Consider the following 23,078-nt stretch of genomic DNA (forward strand, 5'->3'; position numbering starts at 1 on the left):
TTTACTTCCTTTTAATAAAAAGCAGATTTAATCTAGCTCGTACACAATTTTCATTGGCACCTTTTTGTCTGGATTTAATCCATGCAGCAACTAGAAATAACGGATCAACAACTAGTCAATGATAGATAAAAAAATAAGCTTTGACAATGTAGTTAGTACAAAATAATATACTATTGATTCATTAAATTACATTGTGATATTTAATCGTGATTTCACAATGATCATTTGTGGCAAAAATGCTTGCATTATAAAAGCAAAACTTTCACCAGCCATTCAACAATCGGCTATTAAGTTTAATAAGCGATAACGTGTTAAACTCAAACAGATATCCACCACCCCTCTCTCCTATCTATTACTGTTGCTATTAGCTAATTGAGATAGCCGGAATATATTAGTTCTATACCTAGCGGCAATTGATTAATAATGATTACATTAAATGTTGATTAGAGATTAATTAGGGAACTGATTAATGAATCCGCTATGTATACATTGGAACGTAAGTGCCTGGAAAATTAACGTGAGTAAAATCTGTATCGATAAGTCATTAAAATTTCTGTATTTATTCAGCCATTTATTAGCTATAAAAAAGTAATTAGTTGATACTCTTGTAATCATGTAAATCGATTAAAAAGAACAATCGATTAAAGGTAAATGATTAATTTCACTTTAAAGAGATGCATTGAACACATTTATACACGTTGTTCATCACTTCTACTAAAACATAAAAATCTATCTATTCTTCCGATTTGAACATTCACACTATTTTATCTCAGTTTATGTTAAATTAAATTTTCTTTAAACTTACAACTTTTACTAAAAAGCAGCCAATACTATACATGATCAATATTAAAGGTATAATTTTCCAGAAAATCATGATAAATTGCAACATAAACATCTGTTCAGTGAATTAAAACTGCCCCGGTAGGACAGTTGTATAAGGGTTGATCGTCAAAAAGTGCACGAAAATAGTGTAACGTTGAAAAACACCCAACTTTGACAATTTTTTTTTTTTTCTCTCTTTTTCTATAAAAGGTAAAATTCCCAAATTTTCTTCATAATATAGGGCAAATCCTCTTTTATAGTAATAATTTTTTCGTAACAACATAGATCTAATAGGTCTCTAGAAAGAAGTTAGCAAAAACTGGGGAAAAAAAACGACAATTTCAGAAAATCTTCTTCTTCTTCTTATTAACTTTTTTGTAAACAACGTAGCGCCGATTTTAAGAAATGAAGTGTCATTCGATTGGGAATTTTATGTATACACTTAAATAATACTTACGTAAGTGAATTTAGTACTTTTTAATAGTTTACTTTTGATACCATTAATGACTTAGATTTTTGTTGATGATCGTGTTACAATTAGTTTTTTTTTGAATTACGATGGACTCATAACATAAGCATACACACCTAGACCAATTTGTACAAGACACAGAGAAACTCCTTTAAGTACTCAACATTTCAGGTGAAATCTCAATATCTCAAGAATACAAAACTTTCTCTTAGTAGAGAAAGGGAAATTAAAAGAAAAAACGAGATATTAAAACAATTTTTTTTACATAAAATTGATGTATTGTTGTACATTACATGGTTAGGTTCTATATTTTCTTTTGTACATAAATGGAAATCAATTAAGAACAAAAGGAAAAGATTTCCAGTAGCTAGAATTATTATTTTTACAAGAAAATTAAAATCTTCGAAAAAAAAAAGTAATACAAAGAATAATGTTCACAGATTAAGAGAGTGAACCTTAGAAGTTGATGCATAAATAACTGACATCTTTTTGCAGAACGATATTGATGGTGAAGATTAAAATGTTTTATAAATACTGTTATTCTATCTAAAGATTAGATTAATTTGGGTGAATGAAGCAAAAAAATATTTGATGTTCCCTGAAGTGTAGAACGTCAAGTAGACCTGAATTTCCACCAAAGGATTTTCCCCCTTTTCGAATTTTAACATGGAGATGACAAGACGCCGCAAGGGTTACAAGGGATTAATTCGTGCTGAGTATGTTCTTGATCCCGAGGGAAAGCCAAGAAGTACTACACCACAATTTGTTGAATAAGTTAAACTAAAAGATTCTTACTGATCATTATTTTGGGTGACTGATTCATTGAAAAAATAACTGCCAGTTTCAGTCATGATATATTTTTATTATGCCGGAGCTTTCGATCTAGGGACTAGGTCCATCTTCAGGGCTAATTGACAATGTAATATTTTACATCATTCCATGAACACTCAGTCCATGAGCAGACAAGAGAGAAGACAGACACATCTCAATAATGATGTAAAATATTACATTGTAAATTAGCCCTGAAGATGGACCTAGTCCCTAGGTCGAAAGCTCGTCATAATAAAAATATATCATGACTGAAATTGGCATTTATTTCTTCATTCTATTAAAAGGTTCTTGTCAAACCATGAGCCAGTTGGTCATACTGATGCGGGACTGACTAGGGTTTAGTTTATAAGACGCCCACAATTATGGAAAAGATTCAGAAATTGGATCATGTGAGCCATCACGACCTCACGGAGGACAACAATTGTCAGCGAGCTCTCATATTGATTATCGAATAATACTATCGCTAATACAAATCCCTTTTTTTTTTAGCTTGAATTTCCACATAAAAATGTTTTCTTCCATCAATTTCTGACCTAGGAAAGAATTTTCAAGCAAAAACAGGTAAGCAAAATCCATTCCCTAGATGAGAACTTCATCCTCAAAACATGATATTGAGGGTCGGAGGAGGGAGGAAAGGCTGTAGAAGAATCAGACCATTAAGGCCTGCTCTGTATTGCAAACAATTCTTCAATGTAAAGGAAGAAATCGTTAAATAAAACGTTCAAATTGTTATCCAGCAACTTGATGATGCTCGTTAAGTAACCAAATCAACATTCAGGTCATGAATTAAGAGATCCTACCACGATTCAACCTATTTCCCAGAAGTCGCCCTGTATTATTTTTTTTTTTTTTGTTGCTCCCAGAAGAGGTCCCAACAAAGAGAATGATATCCAAAAAATTCTTTGATGAGTATTTCGCAAATAAACACTATTTTCCTCAAACATTGGACCCCACAATCATAAAACTGCATAGAGAAATTTTATGAAACATCTATTCTGACAGAATAGTTTCAAGTAATGTCACGATTCAGGCATCAACTTAATTCGCTAAGAAGAAAAAAAATTCACATTAAATTATTTTTAACGTAACGTAAGATCGTTCCAATATTTTCTTGGTTTATAACCATCATGAATATTCTTTAGCCAATTATTTAGACTCCATTCTCCAATGCCAAGTGTATTTAGGAACATTTTCCGACAAACTCTGTACCGCTCACCATTTTTCTCCAAATTGAATATACATGAGTCCTCGCCACTTCTCCCGTCTCCTGGAAAAAGAACAGGCGGGAATAAAAAAAAAATATATCAGATCTGGAAAAAAAACTCTATAATTTTCTCTCTTAACGTTTTTCTATTTAGCATTTTAAGTTTTACCCACCTGATTTTCCTGATCTTTCCACTAAAGCATCTACAAATTTTTTCTTCTTTTTCCAAGATAGGTTTTTCCAAAATTTATGATAGATAATCGCACGTTCTGCTTCAGTAAATATTTTACATTTGTACAGATCTGTGGTCTTACTCAGCGCACAATGACAAGGTGGTTTCATATTCCTTGCTTTCTTCAAAATCAATTCTTCCTCTTTTTTAGCATCTGAATGTTTGATATGATCTGTACTGTTTTCACTGTCCGCCATACTTTCCAACATCTGCTCCTCTTTGGCTGTACTTTTTCCTTCTGATTGTATTTCCTTTAATGATCTTGCACTGTATTCTTCATCAACAATGCCAGCAATTGCCAAGTTTATTAATCCATTTTCTGTCATTAGTGTTAAAGTAGGTTTATTGTTGCCGCATTCACTATTGTTGACCACCATTTCATATTCTTCAGCATTTGATGGTTCAATTTGTGTAGGAACTATTTCATCAAATTCTTGATCTATTTGTTGATCAGCTGACTGATTTGTTGATTTCCCTTCATTGACTGGGCAATTCAAATTCAATTCGTCATCATTACCCAGTAAACCTTTGCAAACAAGTTGACGATTGTTCTGTGAAATAAGTAGCTCTCCATTCGCGGAAACTTGCATGCTGGGATTACTTCCATCGCCTGTAAGTAAAAGAATTGCGCCATCTTGTTTGTTGAAAGACATTTGAGCTTCATTTATTGGTTCAGAACTAACATCTTCAATATACTCGCCCGGCGGAGAGTTCTGTGAAATTTAAGAATATTTAGAATTCACCAGAGGAAGATATCATTATGAAGAAAATTTTTGAGAGTTTCAACTTTTTCTAAGGATGAACAAAAGACAGAGAAGTTTATTATTTGTTTAGATGAGAGTATAGATGTACGTAATATCAGCTTCCCATAAAGCAGGTGTTTTTTTAAGATTTACCCCTGACGTATTAATAAGGAAAGAACTAATTAAGTTGATGTACTTCAAAATACAGTGCTACTAGAATCTGCATCGCCAACTCCCTCCTATCAACATCCAATTTCATGACTTTCTCCTCCACATCACGCTTGGAAACTTAAGACTGGTCTATACCCGATGTAAAAAAGAAAGAAGTTGCATAGAGACGTAGAAATCAGAAATAAGGAAAAACCTTAAGATAAAACCCAATACTCTCTAAAAATACAAAGTATAACAAACAAAGTTCAATATTGTTTACAAGAACTACGAACGCTTTGAGACTGCGGTTCCGTTAACTCTAAACATCACTTCAACTCCTATGAGACGTACGTGGAATACTGCTGAGCAAATTGATTCCATCACAAGTGATTTCAACTAATTTGGTAACGAATTTGTAAACCGAAATACGAATAGTTTTAATTACTATTTGTAACTTCAGGTTAGTAATTTAGTTTAAGTTATTAGTTATAGCTACTTTGGAAAAGTCTAGGACAGAAGCTAGGTTTTTCACTTTTTCTCCTAGAATGTTTTTTTAAAGAAAATATCTTAGATCTGCATATTACGCCTTTAAAAAACTGTAAAAGCATATCAGATGAACTGAAAAATGTTCACTTATGTTCAATTGTGTAAGAAATGATATCACAGCAAATTTAAAGACAGATTTCAATTGAATTTTGTTTTTACTGCTTAAGTTTATAATGAAACTTATATTAAGAATATTCTTAATTACTTCTATAAAACTGGCATTTTCTGCATAAACTTGATCTTCTATTTCATTCGCTTCACTATCCTCAGTGGAGTTCTCATCAGATTCAGACTCGCCTTGTGATAACATGGGAGACATTATCTCTGTTCTGGAAAAGAAAAACATCTATATGTCGAGAATTAAAAAAAGCCAAATGATGCACTGGAAAAACCCTCTGTTATAGACGCGCCAAAAAATAATAATGAATAAAATAAATCAGGAACTAACTCATCATCATCATCATCATCATCATCATCTGCTGTTGAAGAACTGAGATCAACCTGTTGACGGCCAACTTCTACATCGATTTCTGGCATTTGAATGGTCGATGTACTGTCCAGTTTCTTTTCTGGTGAATGAAGGTCTAACTGTACTGTTGGCGGAAGTATCAACGAAGATGGAGAAGAAGATGGAGTTGGAAAATATCTCAGAGGTTCTCCTGCATTTCTGTGCCTTATCAATCTACATTTCTGGAAAATGAGATAAATAATATGTGGAATTGATTGGCGGCAATAACATTCTTTTACTAAAATTTTCCACAGGACGAATAAATGCATGCATCGTACAGGCCTACAAACGGATAGCGTTCTATGTTTGACCCAAAGAAACAAAAAAAAAGCACGGCATTACAAGTATTAGTTATTTCCTGCCAGAGTGAAGGAAGAGTATAGCTGAGAGTTCAGCTCTGAAAACTTGTTCTTTCAAGCTTTATCCAGAGAAGTCTCTCTCTCACTCTCCAGATTCTGGAGAGGAACTTCATCTTGAGCCCACCACACCAAGTCCCTGGATCGCGGAAGATTATTCAACTATAGACTATTCAACCCTCAATTTAATCTAAAAATACGTCCAAATTTTAGATTAAAGAATTATCGTTTTCAACTCATACAACAAATTTTCCCGTTTTTTAATGTTTCTTGTTGTTTTACTTAATCTTAGAGCTAGAATTTCCTAAATGATGAACAAATACAGCTTATGTTAATTTTACGTAGCTTTTTTTTATTGAAGAAAGTTTTGAAACCTGAAACCTTCCTGGCGGCGCCTATATATATGTACATATGTACTTAAAGACTTGACTTCAAAAATGTCACTTTTAAACAAAACAAAACACTTTCATTTGAGAATATTCATTAAAACAGAATGTTTGAATTCACAAATGATTAAACTTACTTTACAAATATAATCCACTATAGGTGTGAGGTCTTCAAAATCACTTTCATCTTCAAGTGTGATTCCTTCACATTGTGGATGGAATTTCATTTCACAATCAATACATAAAATAGTTGGTATAAAATGTAATGCTTTTGGACACTTTTGTGTACAAGTAGATCTTCTGCAAGAACACACAAATAACAAATCAAAATAGCAAATAAATTACATTGTTATTGTTATTGTTATTTATTTTTTTAATGATTAAAATTACTTCATTTTATCATCATCCTCAGAATACTCATCATTGCTATGCTTAGTTTCGCTTTCTGAGTCCTGAACCACTTCTGATTTCTTACATTTTTTAGCAGCTACAAATGGTTTTGACGCATCATCAGTATACTCATCATTGCTAAACTTAGTTTCGCTTTCTGAGTCCTGAACCACTTCTGATTTCTTACACATGGCAGCTACAAAAGTTTTTGAAAGTTTTCAAAAACAAAACAAAAAAAAACTCGAAACAAAGGGAAAATGAGAAGGAAACCGAAGTTACCTTTGAATGGATTCTTAGAAAGATAATTCGCAGTTTTCTTTTTCGACGAAAACATCTTTGCCTTCAAATATCGTTTCAATTCCTTAAAAGAAAACGTATATTATTAGTTAAAAAAAATCTACAACTGGAAAGAAAAAGTTTTAGTTGAAATTCTAGAAGCAAATCAGAGGCAACGATAGCCGAGCAGTTTGAGGCGAAGCCCGTAAAGCTAATGTTTATGTATTATGGGTACTGGGTTCGATTCCCAGTGTAGGCCTTGAATTTTATCTGACGGTTAATAAGGGAAATTCACAGTGAAATTGGTTTGTTGGTCATCACCTTCCTCGATACCTGATTTGGTAGTTGGATGTAAAAAAAGCTTGCCTGAAAAAATAGGCATTACTTTTTTCTTTTCTTTTTTTCAGCTATAAGTAAATTTTAGAATGGTCCAATGCGATCTGAATTAAGATTGATAAATTCTCTGAATTTTTAAGACAATTAAAGGGTTAGGTGGGGTGAATGCTGTATCTCCAGTGACTTTAAGAAAGTTTATCGCTAAAAAACAAATGATTTCAAGGGAGATACTTAAATGTTTAAAATGCTATCAAAATACAACAATATTTAACCTATCATCATACCTAAATATAAATTTAATTTAAGGACGCTTCAACGTATGATTACATTGAAGCCCATAGCTTTTTTTTTTAAGTACAATTTGAAGCCTCAAACACTCCCTTGTCCACGGACAACACACTGTCGCATCATCAAACAGTGAGCTGTAAGAAGCACCTAGAAAGAGAGAATCTAAAGGTCAGCAACTGGATTCGAACACAGGATCTTCGCGTCAGAATTCAGTGCGCTAACCACTTGGATAATCCCTTCCCTAACTGCAAATATTAATTTCTTCAAGGTAACAAGAATTTTAGCTCACCTTAATTCTGCGGTTATTAGCTACGGCACGTTTGTTATCTACAAATTTACTGTTAAGGCTGACACGGGCTGATCTCACTATTTCTCTAACGTTGTCATTAATTCCAAGAGATTCTTTAGCGAACGTGAAATTCTTCAATGATAATCCTCGTGGCACTAAAATTAAGAAAATGCTTATCAATTTATGATCTATGATTTATGATTATGCTTATTATTACGTATTATTATTATTTATTTATTTTTGTGATTGATTTAAGGCGCGTCATCTAAGGTTATTAGCGCCCGGAGCTTCTTCCAGTGCACTGACGGCCTCCCGACAGTGTTCTCTCGTTACAGACAACACTGTCCATCACCAGTGAGCTGTAAGAAGCTCCTAGGAGGAGAAAATCTAAGGGTCAGCTGCTGGATTCGAACCCGGGACCTCCGCGTGGGAGTCTAGTATGCTAACCTCATAGCTAATCCCTTCCCTATATTATTATTATTATAGTTCGCAGCCCTGTTTCTTGCTGAGAGAAAAAGAACACAAATTTGATTTTTTTTTGTACTTATCCACGAAAAATTGACATTTGATTTTTATAATTTGTGTATATAAAAAATTTACATACTTACAATACTGCTTAACCTGAATGCTAGATCTTAATTTCTTTCCTTTAGGCGTATAGTAATATACATCTGCAAAACGAGTCCTTTTGTCATTGCTACTCAGATTTCTGTACACCAACTCTCTGACCCAACCTAGAACAAGAAAGTTTTTATAATTTAGCAAACATCTTAAAAGGAGCTGGAGGACATCCCTGAAGACAACAATCTTCTCCTTTCTATACATCCCAGCCGAATTTTATGTAAACAAATTTTAAGGGTAAAGTTAATAAAATCTAATGTTCACTTAACCCATTTCAAGTGGTTTCCTGTAACGAGGATGAGTTAAATCAGGCTTTTCATTATTAAAAGCTCCTATAAGAAATTTTCTAGTAGGTTTTACTGAACGTTGTTCAATTTCTTCTTCTGATTTCGAATTATCTGAAAATAATTGTTTAATTATCAATAAAAATATTTTATTTTATCATAAACATTCAAAAAACTGTTAGATTATATAGTACAGTTTGAGTTTGAACTTACCATTATCTTCAACAGCAGAGCTAGATGACATCTCACCTGATGAACTTTTTACCGAGGTCTTCTTTGGTTTAGTTTTACTAAATCTTCGCTTAACGTTGCCCACTCTATCTAGAAACTGTTTTAATAACTGTCTTTCTGAATTGTCAACCATATCTACATCAGTGGTCTTATCAGTTGACTGTTCTTCATCAACTGATGAAATATTTGTTGTGGTTTTCTTCGGACATGTAAGTTTTTTATCAGCTTCTTTTGACTGGACCTTTAAAATTGGCTAATGGGAAAAAAAAGAAGGAAAATTTAATACAAATAAAAATTGCGATTTTATTTAAAATTCCCTGAAAACAAGATGTACAACATATTGGCCTTTTTCTTTTCTGTTTCCAAGAAAATTCATTTCTGAGGAAAGTAGATTAATCAGCTCCCATTAAAGTATTACTTCAAGTACATTTTTTCGGTATGTAGCGTAAATAATAATAAATACATTATTTCGAGGGCGCCACGGTAGCCGAGCGGTTAGAGGCGAGACCTGCGAAGCTAATATGTATTGTGGTACTGGGTTCGATTCCCGGTCTTAGGCCTCGGATTTTATTTCGTGTGTAATAAAAGAAATTTACAGTAAAGTATGTTTGCTAGACGCCTCCGTCCACAACACGTAATTGGTAGTTGGATGTTAAGCCCCGCCTGAAAAAATTGGCGATTACTTTATTTACATTGTTTCGATTTTAAAGCAAATTTTTTAACCAGAAACGCTGCTTTGCTGGGGCACTTTTATTGGCGATTTTTCCCCCAAAAACAGCTCCAATGGAATTCTTCAAAGTTTCAAGAACATGTATCAGAAAACGTAGTTTTATGGAGGCAGTGCGTATTTATTTTTTTAAATCTACATGTATAAAACAGAAACCAACATTTAATGAAACTTCAATTTTTAAAGAAAGAAAGCATGATGAAAAATATTTAAAGAGTTAGATTTTAATGAAAGCTGGATACATCAGATTTTTTTATTCACTTTTTGCCATTAATAAAGTTCAATAAGTAACCTAGATACTTAATCAGGAAGTTTGCGGATACTTATTACAGTTTTTTAATAAGAACAATCCTTAAATAGTATTAAAAAAAAAAGTAAGCAATAAGTAAGCCTCAACTCTAAATGTCTCCAACTGCATCTAATACCTTCAAATAATAAAAATACGAAAGCTTTTAAGTTACCTTTTCTACGGCAATAATTCCCTCTTCAGTATGTTCGTTAGTCTGGTCCGTTTCTTTCGGTTCAGCAGCCTTTGGCGGATCTTTCTTGTCGACTGAATCTTCATTACCTGTCTTGATAGTTTTATCTCGCGGTGCTTCTAAAACTAAAGAAAAACAAAAAAAACAGTGGGTATTTGAAAACAAAAGTTTTACACAAAATATAAAAACTTCTATGTTTAACTGAGCGCGAAACTGCTTTACAGACTTCTTGGACGACGCTCCAAATTACCCATTGTACTCAAACGCTTAATATACAGTACTATTCTCAAACCTATGTGGACTTACAGGACTAGAACTGTGGGGTTCAGCCAAACCTACAGAACATACGGACAGTACAGAACATTTCAGTCAAAACTCCTCCGACAGATAGCTGACGCTCCTTTCTAAGGTGACTAACCTCACTCTTCACCACGACCTCAACATTCCCTTCATAGACCAACTCGCCAAGACAAAATACCAAAAATTCCATACAACTCTCTCGACTAGCTTTAATCCTCTTGTACTGTCTCTCGCTTCCTCTAACATCCCTAACACTCCTCGCCGACTGTATCGCCATTGGCGACTAGTTTGTGAAGATAGAGAAGAAGAAGTTACATTTCAGTTCAGACAATTCAGATCAAGTGGAGAAAAGTGAAATATGTGGAGTCTACCACGAGCGTCTTCCTGCGGAACAGATTTGGATCCTCAACTCCTTGGTGATTACGGCCGCGCCCTAATCTTTATTAGCTAGAGCTGTACAGAGAAATCTCGAGTCTGACAGTTCGAATACTTAGCGGTAATTTAGGTCCTAAGCTTGTTTAGAAGCTGCTTAGGTTATTCATGAGTTTATTTAAAAAATGTTTGTAATCTATAGACAATTTGAGGATCGCAAATGACATCAGAAAATAAAAATATGTAAGTGATGTCCAAGCTACTGATGCAAAGCTACAAAATCACCATTTTCATGTTGCATCAACATAAACAACGGTACTTTTTATAGTGTTTTGAAGTAATTCAAAGTATCCATTTGCAGGGTAACAAATGTACCTCAGACCCCTACTTAGTTCCCCTATCCGGAACCCATTTCAACATATACTCTACACTTCTCTAGCTCAATCTCTACCAAAATCCTACCTAGATTAGGAACATCATCCTTGCAAGTTTTCTTTTCAAATTGTATTCTTCTCTTCTTCTTAAATGACGTTACTACCTTTTTCTCACTATTGTTTTTTATAATAGCTTTAGAAACTGATCGCTTAATTAAAGATTTTTTCAAGTTATCTTTTTTACTAAAAGATGGAAATTCAATCAATTCTATTTCACTGTCATTCTCAGCATCTGGAAAATAAAGAAAGCACAATGGTTAGAGTGAAGTGTAAAAAAAACACAAACCAAAATGCAGAAATGAAACAAAAGAAACCTGTTGTTTTACATTTTAAATCATCATAAATGATCATATGGTCATAATATATGTGCCAATCAAGGTGGAAAATCTTGCATGAACAATAGCTTTTGCCTAGCGCAGGTAATAGAAAGGTCACCAGATCTTTCTGATCTACAAAAAGTGTATGATTCTGACGCTCAAAAAATTCTAAGGATACCAGCAGTTCAACGTCTGTACCAAAATAACTATTAACCATATAAAAGAAAAAAATGTTTTTTTCCCAACGTAGGAAAGTAAGCATACGGATGATTATATAAGTTAACGTTTAGGGATATCATCTTCAAGGATGGAATACGTAGCATTCCACGAAACATTAGAAGAATCGAGAGAGGACGCTAAATGATTCACTCATTTGTCTTTCGCGGATGATCACGTGATTCTGGTATTCAGAGAGTCAGACCCAGGAACCTCAACGTTGAGGGCAGAAGTATTAGCAGAAAGCTGGAGAAAATGTATTAGAATTCATTAATTTAGACAACGATAAGGAATTATAGGCTTGAGTTATTTTATGTACCTGAAGAAGATAGCTATTGGGCGAAAAGTGATAAGATCCTTATTACGGGGACTATGGGACTATGGGATACTACAAAGGATATGGGATATCCTACTATTATCCTTCACTATTAATTATCTAAACCATAATATTGGATTAAAAGTTGCCAGTTATGAAAATCGAGTAATAACCAGCCTGAAACCAACCATATTGGATTTTCTCCGTTAAAGCATGCAGTTTCATGGTTTTATATCTGCAAGACATTAATGTATCCGCCGGGGAATGAGAGTAGAAGTTCTTTTATAAAAATCTGACATTGGTAAGGTAATTTGCCTTAGAAAATGGCACCAAAGGGTTCTAAATTTTTCAGCCTCGTGGCAGGAAAGAGTCCAAACAAAATTAGGAAGTCAGCACTATGCTAGAACAACGAGATGGAGCAACGGGACTTCAAGATGGGAAGTGGGCCGACGGAATAGCTGGAGACTACGGACCTGAATTCTGCTGTAGAAAGAAATACTGGATAAAAGTTAGAATAGATTCACAAAAAAAAAATAATAATTTGTGAGAATTCAAATCAACAATCTTGCTTATGATACTTACCGTCCTGCAAGATTTGCTGTTTACTTTCTACTTTAGTTTGTCGTCTCTTTTTGACAAAGTCTTTCCTTCGTATTGATTTTTTTTTCCTATCTGTAGATGGTAAAAAAAAAGTTTTTGTTTTAAGTAACTACACAGTTTACTTAATTTTATTTTTAAATTAACTTTTTTAGGTTACCAGCAGCAACACAGAAATCTCCTAATTGGATAGTAAACATTTATAGACTTACCCTGACTAGAAACTGCAACGCTTTGCTGCTCATCACCTTCAATTGATGACTGCTCTACAAGAAGAACTTGACCATCATTGGCTTTTCCAACTTTAACTTTTTCACTACTTTTATCCTCTGTACTTTGAAGATTCGTTGAAGATTTTGAAGCTTCTACAGCTTCATTTCCTGAAGAAACTGACTTTTTATCAACATCTGATGAGTCTGATAAAATTATTATGTTTTCTTCATTACAAATATTGTCTACAAATTCAAAATGAATTCTTATGTTTATTTTTTTAAATATTTTTAACTAATTTTATTATTTATTTATGGTATGAACACTAAATTAACATTCGAATTGCAATTATTTAGAACTAAAACAAAGAAAAAGAACAGATCTTCTACAATACTTGAAAGAATATAACTTGCTTATTTTGTTCTACATGATTGTAGGAGCTGTAGATAAAGAAAATGATTTCAATAATGATTGTTTTACTTTCAGCCATCTTTAACTCAAAGACAGAAATCTCCTAATTGGATAGTAAACATTTATAGACTTACCCTGACTAGAAACTGCAACGCTTTGCTGCTCATCACCTTCAATTGATGACTGCTCTACAAGAAGAACTTGACCATCATTGGCTTTTCCAACTTTAACTTTTTCACTACTTTTATCCTCTGTACCTTGAAAAAAAAAGGAGGTAAAAGTAGATTGTATGAATTCATGGCATCTAAAAAAAAAAAAATCTCATCTGGACAATTATTGGGGCAAATTTGGATTATACTTTGAAAAATAAACCAAATCTTCAAAGACTTTTCAATAATAACAGTTTAATCACATGATAAACTTACAAGAAAGAATGGGATCCATTCAAACAGAAAAAGAAGTCAAAGAAAAATACCTTCCACAGAAACTAAATCATTTTTCTTATTTGTTGAATTTGCTTCAATCATTTCTTTATCAACAGAATCTTCAAAGTGATCATCATCTTCATCCAGTTTTGAACTATCCACTAAAATCAGAAGAGAATTTCTTATTTGTATAGACTTGAGCAATTTTTTTTTTTTTTATTTACTTTGAAATGAACTTTAATAGCAGCCTCTTTTCTAAGTTTTAATTTTTTGACATCTTCACAAAATATCTAGAAATAGAAAGAGAAATCTATTTCCATTTTTTCCTTTCTTAAAGGGCTGCCTTTAATGATAAAAACTTTGATTAAGACATTTTCTGCTTAACAATTTCCCAATTTTATAAAAAAAAATACCTAATTTTCTCTGAAATTTTTAATTTTCCCCAATTTATTTAACGTGATTCATTCTATCTAAATCTATCACAACCTCAGTTCTTCTGTCTATTTTTACTAGCAAAATTACTTGCACAAAATTGATGGATTTGATGATGGAAAAATGGACTGGACAAGGCCAGTAATTGTAACTCACCAAGTTTAAAGTAAAAAAGCTCAGAGCTTTATTTTTGAGAGAGAAAAAGAAAAGAACCCTTTTATGGGAGGCATTGCATTTAAGCTCTCCAAAAACCTTCAAACTCTTGTTGAAAAAAAAGATGCTTTTTAAGGTAAGTGGCCTAGTACAAGTAGGTTAAATTCTGCTATTTTATTTTGAACACATAATGAATCTTGAGCAATATTAATTTAGAAATTAAAGAAAATAACTGAAAGGGCAAGAAATTCAAAATCTTCTAATCCCTAGAAATGTCCATTCTTGGACATTATACAGTAACTGCTCAGAGTTCCAATTTCTAACTTCGAGCCTCTGAATAAAGTCCTTTCACTTGAAATTCAGCTTATAAATTAATCTTGAACCTATAAAACAGCTTCTTAAAAATACCAAGTCCAGATTTATAGAAATATTATTTATACTTACCATCAACAGAATCATAAAAAACATCACTATCTTCAGAGGACAATCTTTTCTCACTTGAATCTAAATTTGTAACTTGTTTGTCACTATTAAGACTGAGAGCAGTCTCCTGGTTGTCCACGTTTTTGCTTGAATCCGCTGCTGTGTAGAAAGAATAAAAAAAGAAAAATTAATAATTAATAATAATTAGAAATAATAATTTCTACTTTCGACGCTTGCAGTTAACTCAATGAATTTTCTGAGACAGCTTTCTTATTGCAATGAGCGTCAACGCGTCACTTGGAAAGCAATGGACTGGTATTCAATTTAGAATCTCGGCCGGAGATCATAATAAGTTTTACCAATCTAAATGATTCTCTAAATTGAATCCATTAAGTTAACTGATTTGAGTTAATAGATCAAATTAAGATATTGAAGACTTTGATACAATTATATCAATCGGACAATACAGAAGATACTACAGTCTCGTATACCTACGTAAACTTACGACATCAGGACAGAAAATGTGACCGCATTGTAGAAGAGGATTGCAGAAACCATAAAAATGAGAAGTTAAAAAAACTTATTTGGAAAAACCTAGGCGCCACGGAGGCCGAGTGGTTAAGAGGCGAGACCTGCAAAGCTAATATGTATTTTGGTACTGGGTTTGATTCCCAGGTCTTAGGCCTTGCATTTAATGGTTAATAAAAGAAATTTACAGTAAAGTTTGTTTGCTAGTTGCCTCTGTCCGCGACACTAAATTTGGCAGTTGGACGTAAAGTCCGCCTGAAAAATTAGGCAATTACTTATTTGGAAAAAGCCAGTCTTTATGCACACAATGAGGAATATATAAGCCTGCTGATTTCAGTGATGCAATGCTCTCAATGGCATTACATCCGGAATCATTTTATGGCTATCTACTCTTCAGCATATCCTATCTCAGTTGCTCACCATGCTAGAATTGATTTGCTAGGAGTTTTGTATGATTTAATGAAAACTGATAGTTTTTAAGATAATGAGATTCTGTAATCCTCTTAGTTCTCGCTTTAAATCTCAGCAGAGCAATCAATTTATTTCTCTTTTATCTTCGCCAATCCATCCTTTTCCATCAATTCCCTATTTTGAACATCAGCAATTCTCCAATTTCATCCTTCTCCAGCAATCTTGTCAACTCCTTCTTCCCATCAACAAGTTCTTCCTATTCCACCTCTATACATACACTCTCACTCTTGATGCGTTCCTTTCCAGATTGTTGAGAGAAATAATTTAATTCTTTAGTTTTTTTTTTTTTTTCAAACCCTACGCGTTTAGTGAATGTCTGAGAGGACTTAGTACTTTACCCATACGACGTCTCTCACTCGATTGGCGAGAAAGTACGCACTTCCCAGAAGAAGATGATGAGGCCCATCATTGATTAGTACAGTCTTATAAAAAAATTCTTGTCTCTTTAAACAAATTTTTCCAATATACAATATAAAATACGACAAATTTAAGTTTATTTTTACTTTATAACAGTTGCGCATCCCAATTTTTGCTTTCGATTATTATGATCATTAAAATGACTAACTGTTGTTGTTTTAAAAAAAAAATTGGAAATATTTAAGTGTATATACATGTCTATGTAGAACTCATGGACTTTAACCTTTCACCTTCGCGATAACTTATTAGTTATTTTCACTGACAGGTCAATTAATTAGTTATTGAATGAAATAAAATAGAAAATACATAAAAACTATGAATTTTTATTATTTTAAATAACAGAAGTACCGAAAAAAAAATAATAATGTACAGTTTCTTCACAATAATTAATATTTTACATTAAATTCTCTAGTATTAAACAAACAAAATAAACAATTTTAAGGTTGATATGAATAAAAATGAATAAGGTAAATAGCTTATTCTTCGAGAATAAAGAAATCTTGGAGTATATATAATCCGAATTGGTGAGAAATCAATATTCGAGTAAATATTCGTGCAATACTCAAATGCTATTAAATTTTGTGAGATAATTAAACTTCAATTTAATAAAAATAGTAAAATACTTCTCAAAGTATTAAACCCCTCAAAAAAATTTGGTGGACTAATTAGTAAAAAAGCCAAATTTAAGTTACTTATTAAAGTTTGAGTAGGTTACCCCTAAAACATTTACTTCGGTTCAAGTTACTGTCAAGAAAGAGCTAAATTAGTCTGTGAAATTATGTTTAGATCAAAAGTTACATCTTTTAGCGAAACTTTTTTTTTTTTGTGCAATTTAAAAAGAAAAAGCCTCTGATCGAGGTTGAGGAAAAGAACGTACTCTACAAAAATTGTAATCCCTGAAATAAATAAATAGGGATGGGCGAATCCCTAAATTAAATGGAACTAAATGAGCTTTACAAAAAGGATGAGATTGCTAGGGTTATTATGGTGCAGAGTAAGTCAAATTACAAGGATGTCACGAGAGAATTCTGTGTGGTAAGGCCGGAAGACGCAAGATTTGGACGAATAAGTGAGAGAGAATATAGGAAGATTACCTCCAAAAAAAAAAAAAAATGGAGTTCACAATATATTCCGTGGAAGACGACGATATTCGCTCAAAGTCCTCCCGAAACTTCCACCACCCTAAAATCAAGATGGCCTAGTTTTGAACCTGTAATATTGTTATTACTCTATCAAACAGCATAAATAACCAAATTAGATGCACATAGGTATACAGGGTTTGTCCCAAAAGTAATGAGCCTCATTTTTTTGCCATGCAACTGTACAGCACACACTTGTGCGACCGGCTGGAAGTGATGGAAGGGACTCAAAGCTTGCCAACGACTCCTGGTTCAGTTGCGTACGAGCTCTTGGAGCGGTGGGACGTCATTTTTAGTAAACCTCTGCGCAGAGCCTCGTCGTGGTTAGGATGGAGAGAACTTTGGAGCAACGCTATGCGATAAAATTTTGCGTCAAACTCCAAAAGACGGCGAAGGAAACGTTTGATTTGCTCACTCAGGCCTTCAAGGATGATTGCTTGTCGTACTCAAAGGTCAAAAAGTGGCACAAGTCGTTCAAGGAAGGCCGGGAAGAAGTGGCCGATGAGGCCCGTTCTGGGCGTCCATCAACATCGCGTACGGACGATAAAGTCACTCGTGTGCGTGATTTGTTGAACAAAGACCGCCGAATGAGTGTTCGTTTGATGTCAGAACAATTAAATTTGCCGAAAACAGATGTTCATCGAATTGTTTCAGAAGACTTGGCCATGCTGTAATTGTAATTGTAAAATGACGTCCCACCGCTCCAAGAGCGCCGTACAGTTGCATGGCAAAATAATGAGGCTCATTACTTTTGGGACAAACCCTGTATACTCAATAAGATAGTTTTTCTGTTGTTTTTTTTTTATTCATATCATTCGAGAAAATAGTTTAACCTTAGTCATAACTTAAATTATTTTAGATTAGTTATAACTTTTTTAAAAAATAAAGAATACATAGCAGAGAAAAAGCTTTATTCATACTTTATTTATATTTATTAATTTATACCGATGTGTTTTTTTTAATAATCTGTTCAAATATCACAATATTTTTTTTTTTTTTGTGAGAGGGCCCTCTCCCGACGATTATATATGTTTTTATTATACAATAAAAATATAAAAAACATTTAACAAATATACCTTCTTTTTTTATAGCAATTTATGGTTTTATACACAATTTTAATTCTTTTGTTTTTTTATATAAATACACACTCGGAATGCAATATATATTTTGTTATTTCCTTTAATTTCTATTTATTTAATTAAAAAATGTAGATCCGCAAGAAATTTTTATTAATTTTCTAGATTATCTTTTATCTAAATGCAGTCTTGCTGATAGTGGTTTTTCTAAACCACTGTTTATAATTTTAATCGCAAAAATATAATTATATATTTTGAATTTGTTCGTTTTATGATTTTTTAAAGAATTTTAAAATTTATTCTTTATTTTATAAAATTTTTAATGTATCTTATTTTTATGATACTTTTTTAATATATACATATACATGTATATTTAATATTTATATATTATATATAAAAAGTTAATATGAGCACAAAGCAAGCAAGCTCATTTCAATTCAATTTTATTTCTAGTAGAATTCTAAAATTACATTCTTTTTCATTTTTGTTAATTTTGAGCTTTTTTTTTAAATTGTATCTAATGAGAAAATTTTATAATTTAAAAAAAAATAAAAATAAGAACTATTTGCATATAATTTTGCAAAATTCCAAATACATAAAAGCAAAATTTGGCAGACGCCACTGTTCTCAATAATACAGTATTTTTTTTTTTAATGAGTTCTATTTTTAATGTTCCAATTCAATTTTATAGAAAAATCTTAACCATCACAAAATAATTAACAAATATATACAAATAGATATCGATGATTTTATCTGTCTACAGCATCGCTTTTATTTTTTGCATTAATTCTGATAATTGTTTTCAGAATTTCATTTTTCTTTAGAGATTTTCAGCTCACTAGGTTTTTTTTTTTAAAAAACTTAGCCTGGTTAGCTGCCACTCCCAATGGTCATCTGTCTTCATTCATTCCACAAGATCGAAACAAAGAATAGTCTCGAGGACAATTTTAACTTGCTACAATTTTGTTATAATTATTAGCATTGAAAAGTGTTGGATGCCTAAAAGCACTAGCAAAGTATATAATTTTTTTTTTTTTTTTATCATTATTGTTATTAAAGCTACTGTCACAAACTACATTGACTGACAGTCTTTGTCCCATCGATTGCTAATAAATCACCTTACATAAAGATCAGAAGCGTTTCTATAAGTACAAAGACATGTTCTCTCCAAAAAGCTAAAGAACTCCAAAAGAACCACTTTGCTCTGAATATCCATTTCTAAACAAAACTGATCAAAATTAAAGAGGTAGAGGATTAAACCCTTAAGAGTAGAGGATCTTGATTTGCCCCCTATCTCCCAACTTTATTACACAGGACAACATTTACAATGGACATCCTCAACATACAAACAATATCTTGCAAAGTTAAAAGTTGCTAGCACAAATGAATGAGGGTTACTCCATAGGCAAGCTCTTTTACCTCGTCTTCGCACACCACACTTACGTGTCATCTTAGGCTATTCCTCCCCCTCGAACAAAAAAAAAAAAAAAAAATAACAAACATGCGGTGACAGATAAAATTATCATTAGACATTCTCGGTTAAAGTCTAGTATGGTCAACCCCTTAAAACTGTTTAATGTAAGTTTCTCTTTTATTAGCCACCGTTGCAACCTTAAACACCTCACTAAATATAAAATACAAATATAAATATATTTTTTTAATTCCATTCGGTCTTTATATCAAGCAACCAGTCCGAGAATAGAACCCAGTACGCAACGTACATTTAATTGCGGTCCTCGTTTTTAGTCATTCTCAGCTTCGAGGCACCCAAAACTTTCAATAAACTTTAATTTTTTATGTAATTTAAGATTAAGTAAATCAATGTAAAATTTTTTCGGGATGAAATTTGAAATTATTTTGCTAAAAAGACCTTTTCCTTTTTAAACTGAAGGGAACTTTTTTTCTTTTTTTAATTAAAAATACGTTTTATAAATTTTACCAATTTGGAGGCCCTTCTGTTCTGTGGAAAAACAAATTGAAGCTTGTAAATAAGAAGTCAACCAAACTAGACTTGCACCTCATTCTGTCCAGCGTAGAGGGTTTAAAGAAGTGTTCAATAAAAAAATTTACGATTAAATAATAAATAAAACTTTCCGGACAAAACACAAAATTATTAAGATAAGAGAAAATTAAATGGAAACATAGATTATTTTCAAACAATAACGTTGAAATAGAAAACAAACATAGAAATATATCTAACCTATTCTAAACAATAGGTTTGTTCCTACAGAACTCCTGGTGTAGTTTGTGAGTGTACGGAGCATGCGTAATAATTAAAATCAACGCCAATCTCTCTCTCTTTACGCATGTTCTATATAATCACAATCAAGCACAATCGGAGATCCTATTGTAACAAAGCTAATATCATATGCTTCCTTTACTTAAAATATAAAAATATTAATAACCTTTTCTTTCAATTTAATAAAATGTATTAATTCCAACCGAAATTCCTAACAATATATATAATATAAAACCACAATTAAATTGCATATCGTTCTATGAATATATACTCTCATAAATAGGATTTTAAAAATAATATTAATCTGAGGGAAGAAAAAATATTTTAAAACGAAATAATTAAAAATTAAGATGGCTTGTATCAAAGGTCAATACCCTCATCTTCTTCCTCTTCCGCTTCATCTTCTTGTCTTGGTGGTACCACCCCATTGATGATCCTTTGGATGCTTTCCACTGAAATCAAGAAAAATCATAATTAACAACTTCCATACGTTGTAAAAACCCACTAGAAAGGTTTTGAAAAAAGTATTTAAGTTTTTAACTCAACTGTTAATGTGTTCATCCCGTCGCATGGCGATTCCGAGATCTTCCTCATCATATTCGTCTGAATCTTCTTCGCCTACTTCAACTATTTCGACACGGGCTATTCCGTAGTGCTGTTCTGTTAAAAAAAAAATAATAAGTGTAAATACAATCTTTTTAACTAGCGGAGTACACTACAGGATGCAGAAACTAGAGAAGCAATTAACGTGCTGACTGGAAGGAATGTAATTCTAAATAGCTTAAGAACAGAATCCTTCCAGAGTGGTGGACAATATATTAACAAGGGTGTGGATAGGTGCTGCTATTCGAGCAAGAACTAGTTGCCAACTATATGCAATATACAACTATATACAAGGATGTTTTAGAAATTGAAAAAAATGGACAAAAGAGGAAATGAGAAATTTAATGTATATGGAAGAGCCGGTGACCAAATCGCCAAGAAGAATTCGACCACGTTAGACGAATGGGTGAACGGAAATGGCCACATTAGATCAGTCCTAAACACATTTAGGTGAGATGAGCGAGTGATATAGTACAACTACTGGAATAGATATTGGATTGTAAATCAATTATTTAAATCAATATTTCTGCATTGACTAATCCATAATGCAACCATTAATCTGTGATAGTATATGGTATTTATGGTATGTTTCTAAAAGCTGAGAATTATTAGATTACAAAGCCGGTAAACGAATGAATGATTCCTGGAAAAAAGGGAATACATGTTATTAAACATGTGTTAAAATATGAAAGATGCTACAATTACAGTCCTTCCTTAAGATTTACGAGATGTTTTGTTATGAAATTGTAAATTGAACTCCAACAAACTGGGGACACCGATGACCTCGTAATTAAGTATCTCTTAAAATATCTAGGTAAGAAGTAATCGAATCACTCAACAAAATGGAGAATTATTTACCAATCTAATCATAATTTCATCTACAATCGACCAAAACATTCAATTATTCCTCTACACGGTTTGGAATCATGCAATGAAAAACAACGCCGATAAATAACTATTGCGCATTATGATTTAAAGTATTCCTTAAAAAAAGTATTTAAATATTTTATGGAATTAATTTTCTCAATTTAAACTGAGAATACTTTGATATTATTAATAACAATGTAGTACACCTACAATAATAAACAAAAATATCATGAGAGCTACGTTAACTTTTATATGGGTTCAAATGTCAGGAATACATTTAATTTTGGATTTACAAATGACATCTGTAACTTTATTAATCTTTCGAAATAGGGAAAACAATTGGTAATACTAAAGACTAAAAGAAGTTATGAATCTATTCTGTAAAAAAAATAAGTAGGTTCATTAAACAAGGTTTAAGCAATAGGTTAGAAAAATAGTAATTTTTAATTAAGTAAAAACTGAATCACCACACGCAAATTGAAAAAAAAAGGTGAATATTGTTAATAATTAGAAGAAATAAGCAATAAAATCACGAAAATAAAACATTTGATTAATGGAACGCAAGGTTGGAATAATTAAAAAAAAAAATAACATTTTACGTACCTACAAATGAATTCTTTGACATTCTTACAGTATTTACATCATTTCCACAAATAATAATGAAAAATATGGAAGAACTAAGAAGTGTAATACACAAAATATATTAAACACGCTATATAATCACCAACAGTACACATGCATACCAAAACAGTGTTTTCTTTAATGCGTAAGTACGCACAAGTTGGAGATGATAAGAGCGGGCACCGTAAACTTAAATACAATATTTAAAATAAATCCAAGAATTTTTAAAAAATCTGTAAGATCTAAAGTTATTTTTTATTCTCTATTTTTAGAGATATATCTAAATCTTTATTACAATTAATGAAAAGTTTGTTAAAAATTTGATTGTACAAGGGCGGGGCAG

At 32.3% G+C, this 23,078-nt stretch overlaps 1 protein-coding gene across 7 annotated transcripts; it reads right to left on the reverse strand.

Moving 5' to 3' along the window:
• Window positions 1-1,777: 1,777 nt before the first annotated feature.
• Window positions 1,778-22,881, reverse strand: LOC141453406 (uncharacterized). Of its 7 annotated transcripts, none has more exons than XM_074126604.1 (21): window positions 22,718-22,881; window positions 21,191-21,304; window positions 21,019-21,096; window positions 14,796-14,930; window positions 13,817-13,927; window positions 13,476-13,598; window positions 12,933-13,175; window positions 12,706-12,795; window positions 11,303-11,506; window positions 10,151-10,293; window positions 8,945-9,215; window positions 8,717-8,845; window positions 8,435-8,560; window positions 7,827-7,981; window positions 6,917-6,998; window positions 6,638-6,833; window positions 6,385-6,547; window positions 5,446-5,687; window positions 5,203-5,326; window positions 3,500-4,271; window positions 1,778-3,389 (listed from the first exon to the last, which is right to left on the reverse strand). In XM_074126604.1, the coding sequence occupies exons 1-21, from the start codon at window positions 22,737-22,739 to the stop codon at window positions 3,202-3,204; spliced, it is 3,711 nt and encodes a 1,236-aa protein (XP_073982705.1). In that variant the 5' UTR covers window positions 22,740-22,881; the 3' UTR covers window positions 1,778-3,201. The 7 variants fall into 7 exon arrangements, with proteins under 7 accessions (XP_073982705.1, XP_073982709.1, XP_073982706.1 ...); XM_074126608.1 differs by having other exon boundaries at window positions 12,933-13,100; window positions 13,476-13,592; window positions 14,796-14,933; XM_074126605.1 differs by having other exon boundaries at window positions 13,476-13,592; window positions 14,796-14,933.
• Window positions 22,882-23,078: the final 197 nt, after the last annotated feature.

This window comes from Rhodnius prolixus, unplaced genomic scaffold (genome assembly GCF_049639745.1).
Source record: "Rhodnius prolixus isolate KJV_2025 unplaced genomic scaffold, Rpr scaffold_3, whole genome shotgun sequence".
Taxonomy (NCBI): domain Eukaryota; kingdom Metazoa; phylum Arthropoda; class Insecta; order Hemiptera; family Reduviidae; genus Rhodnius; species Rhodnius prolixus.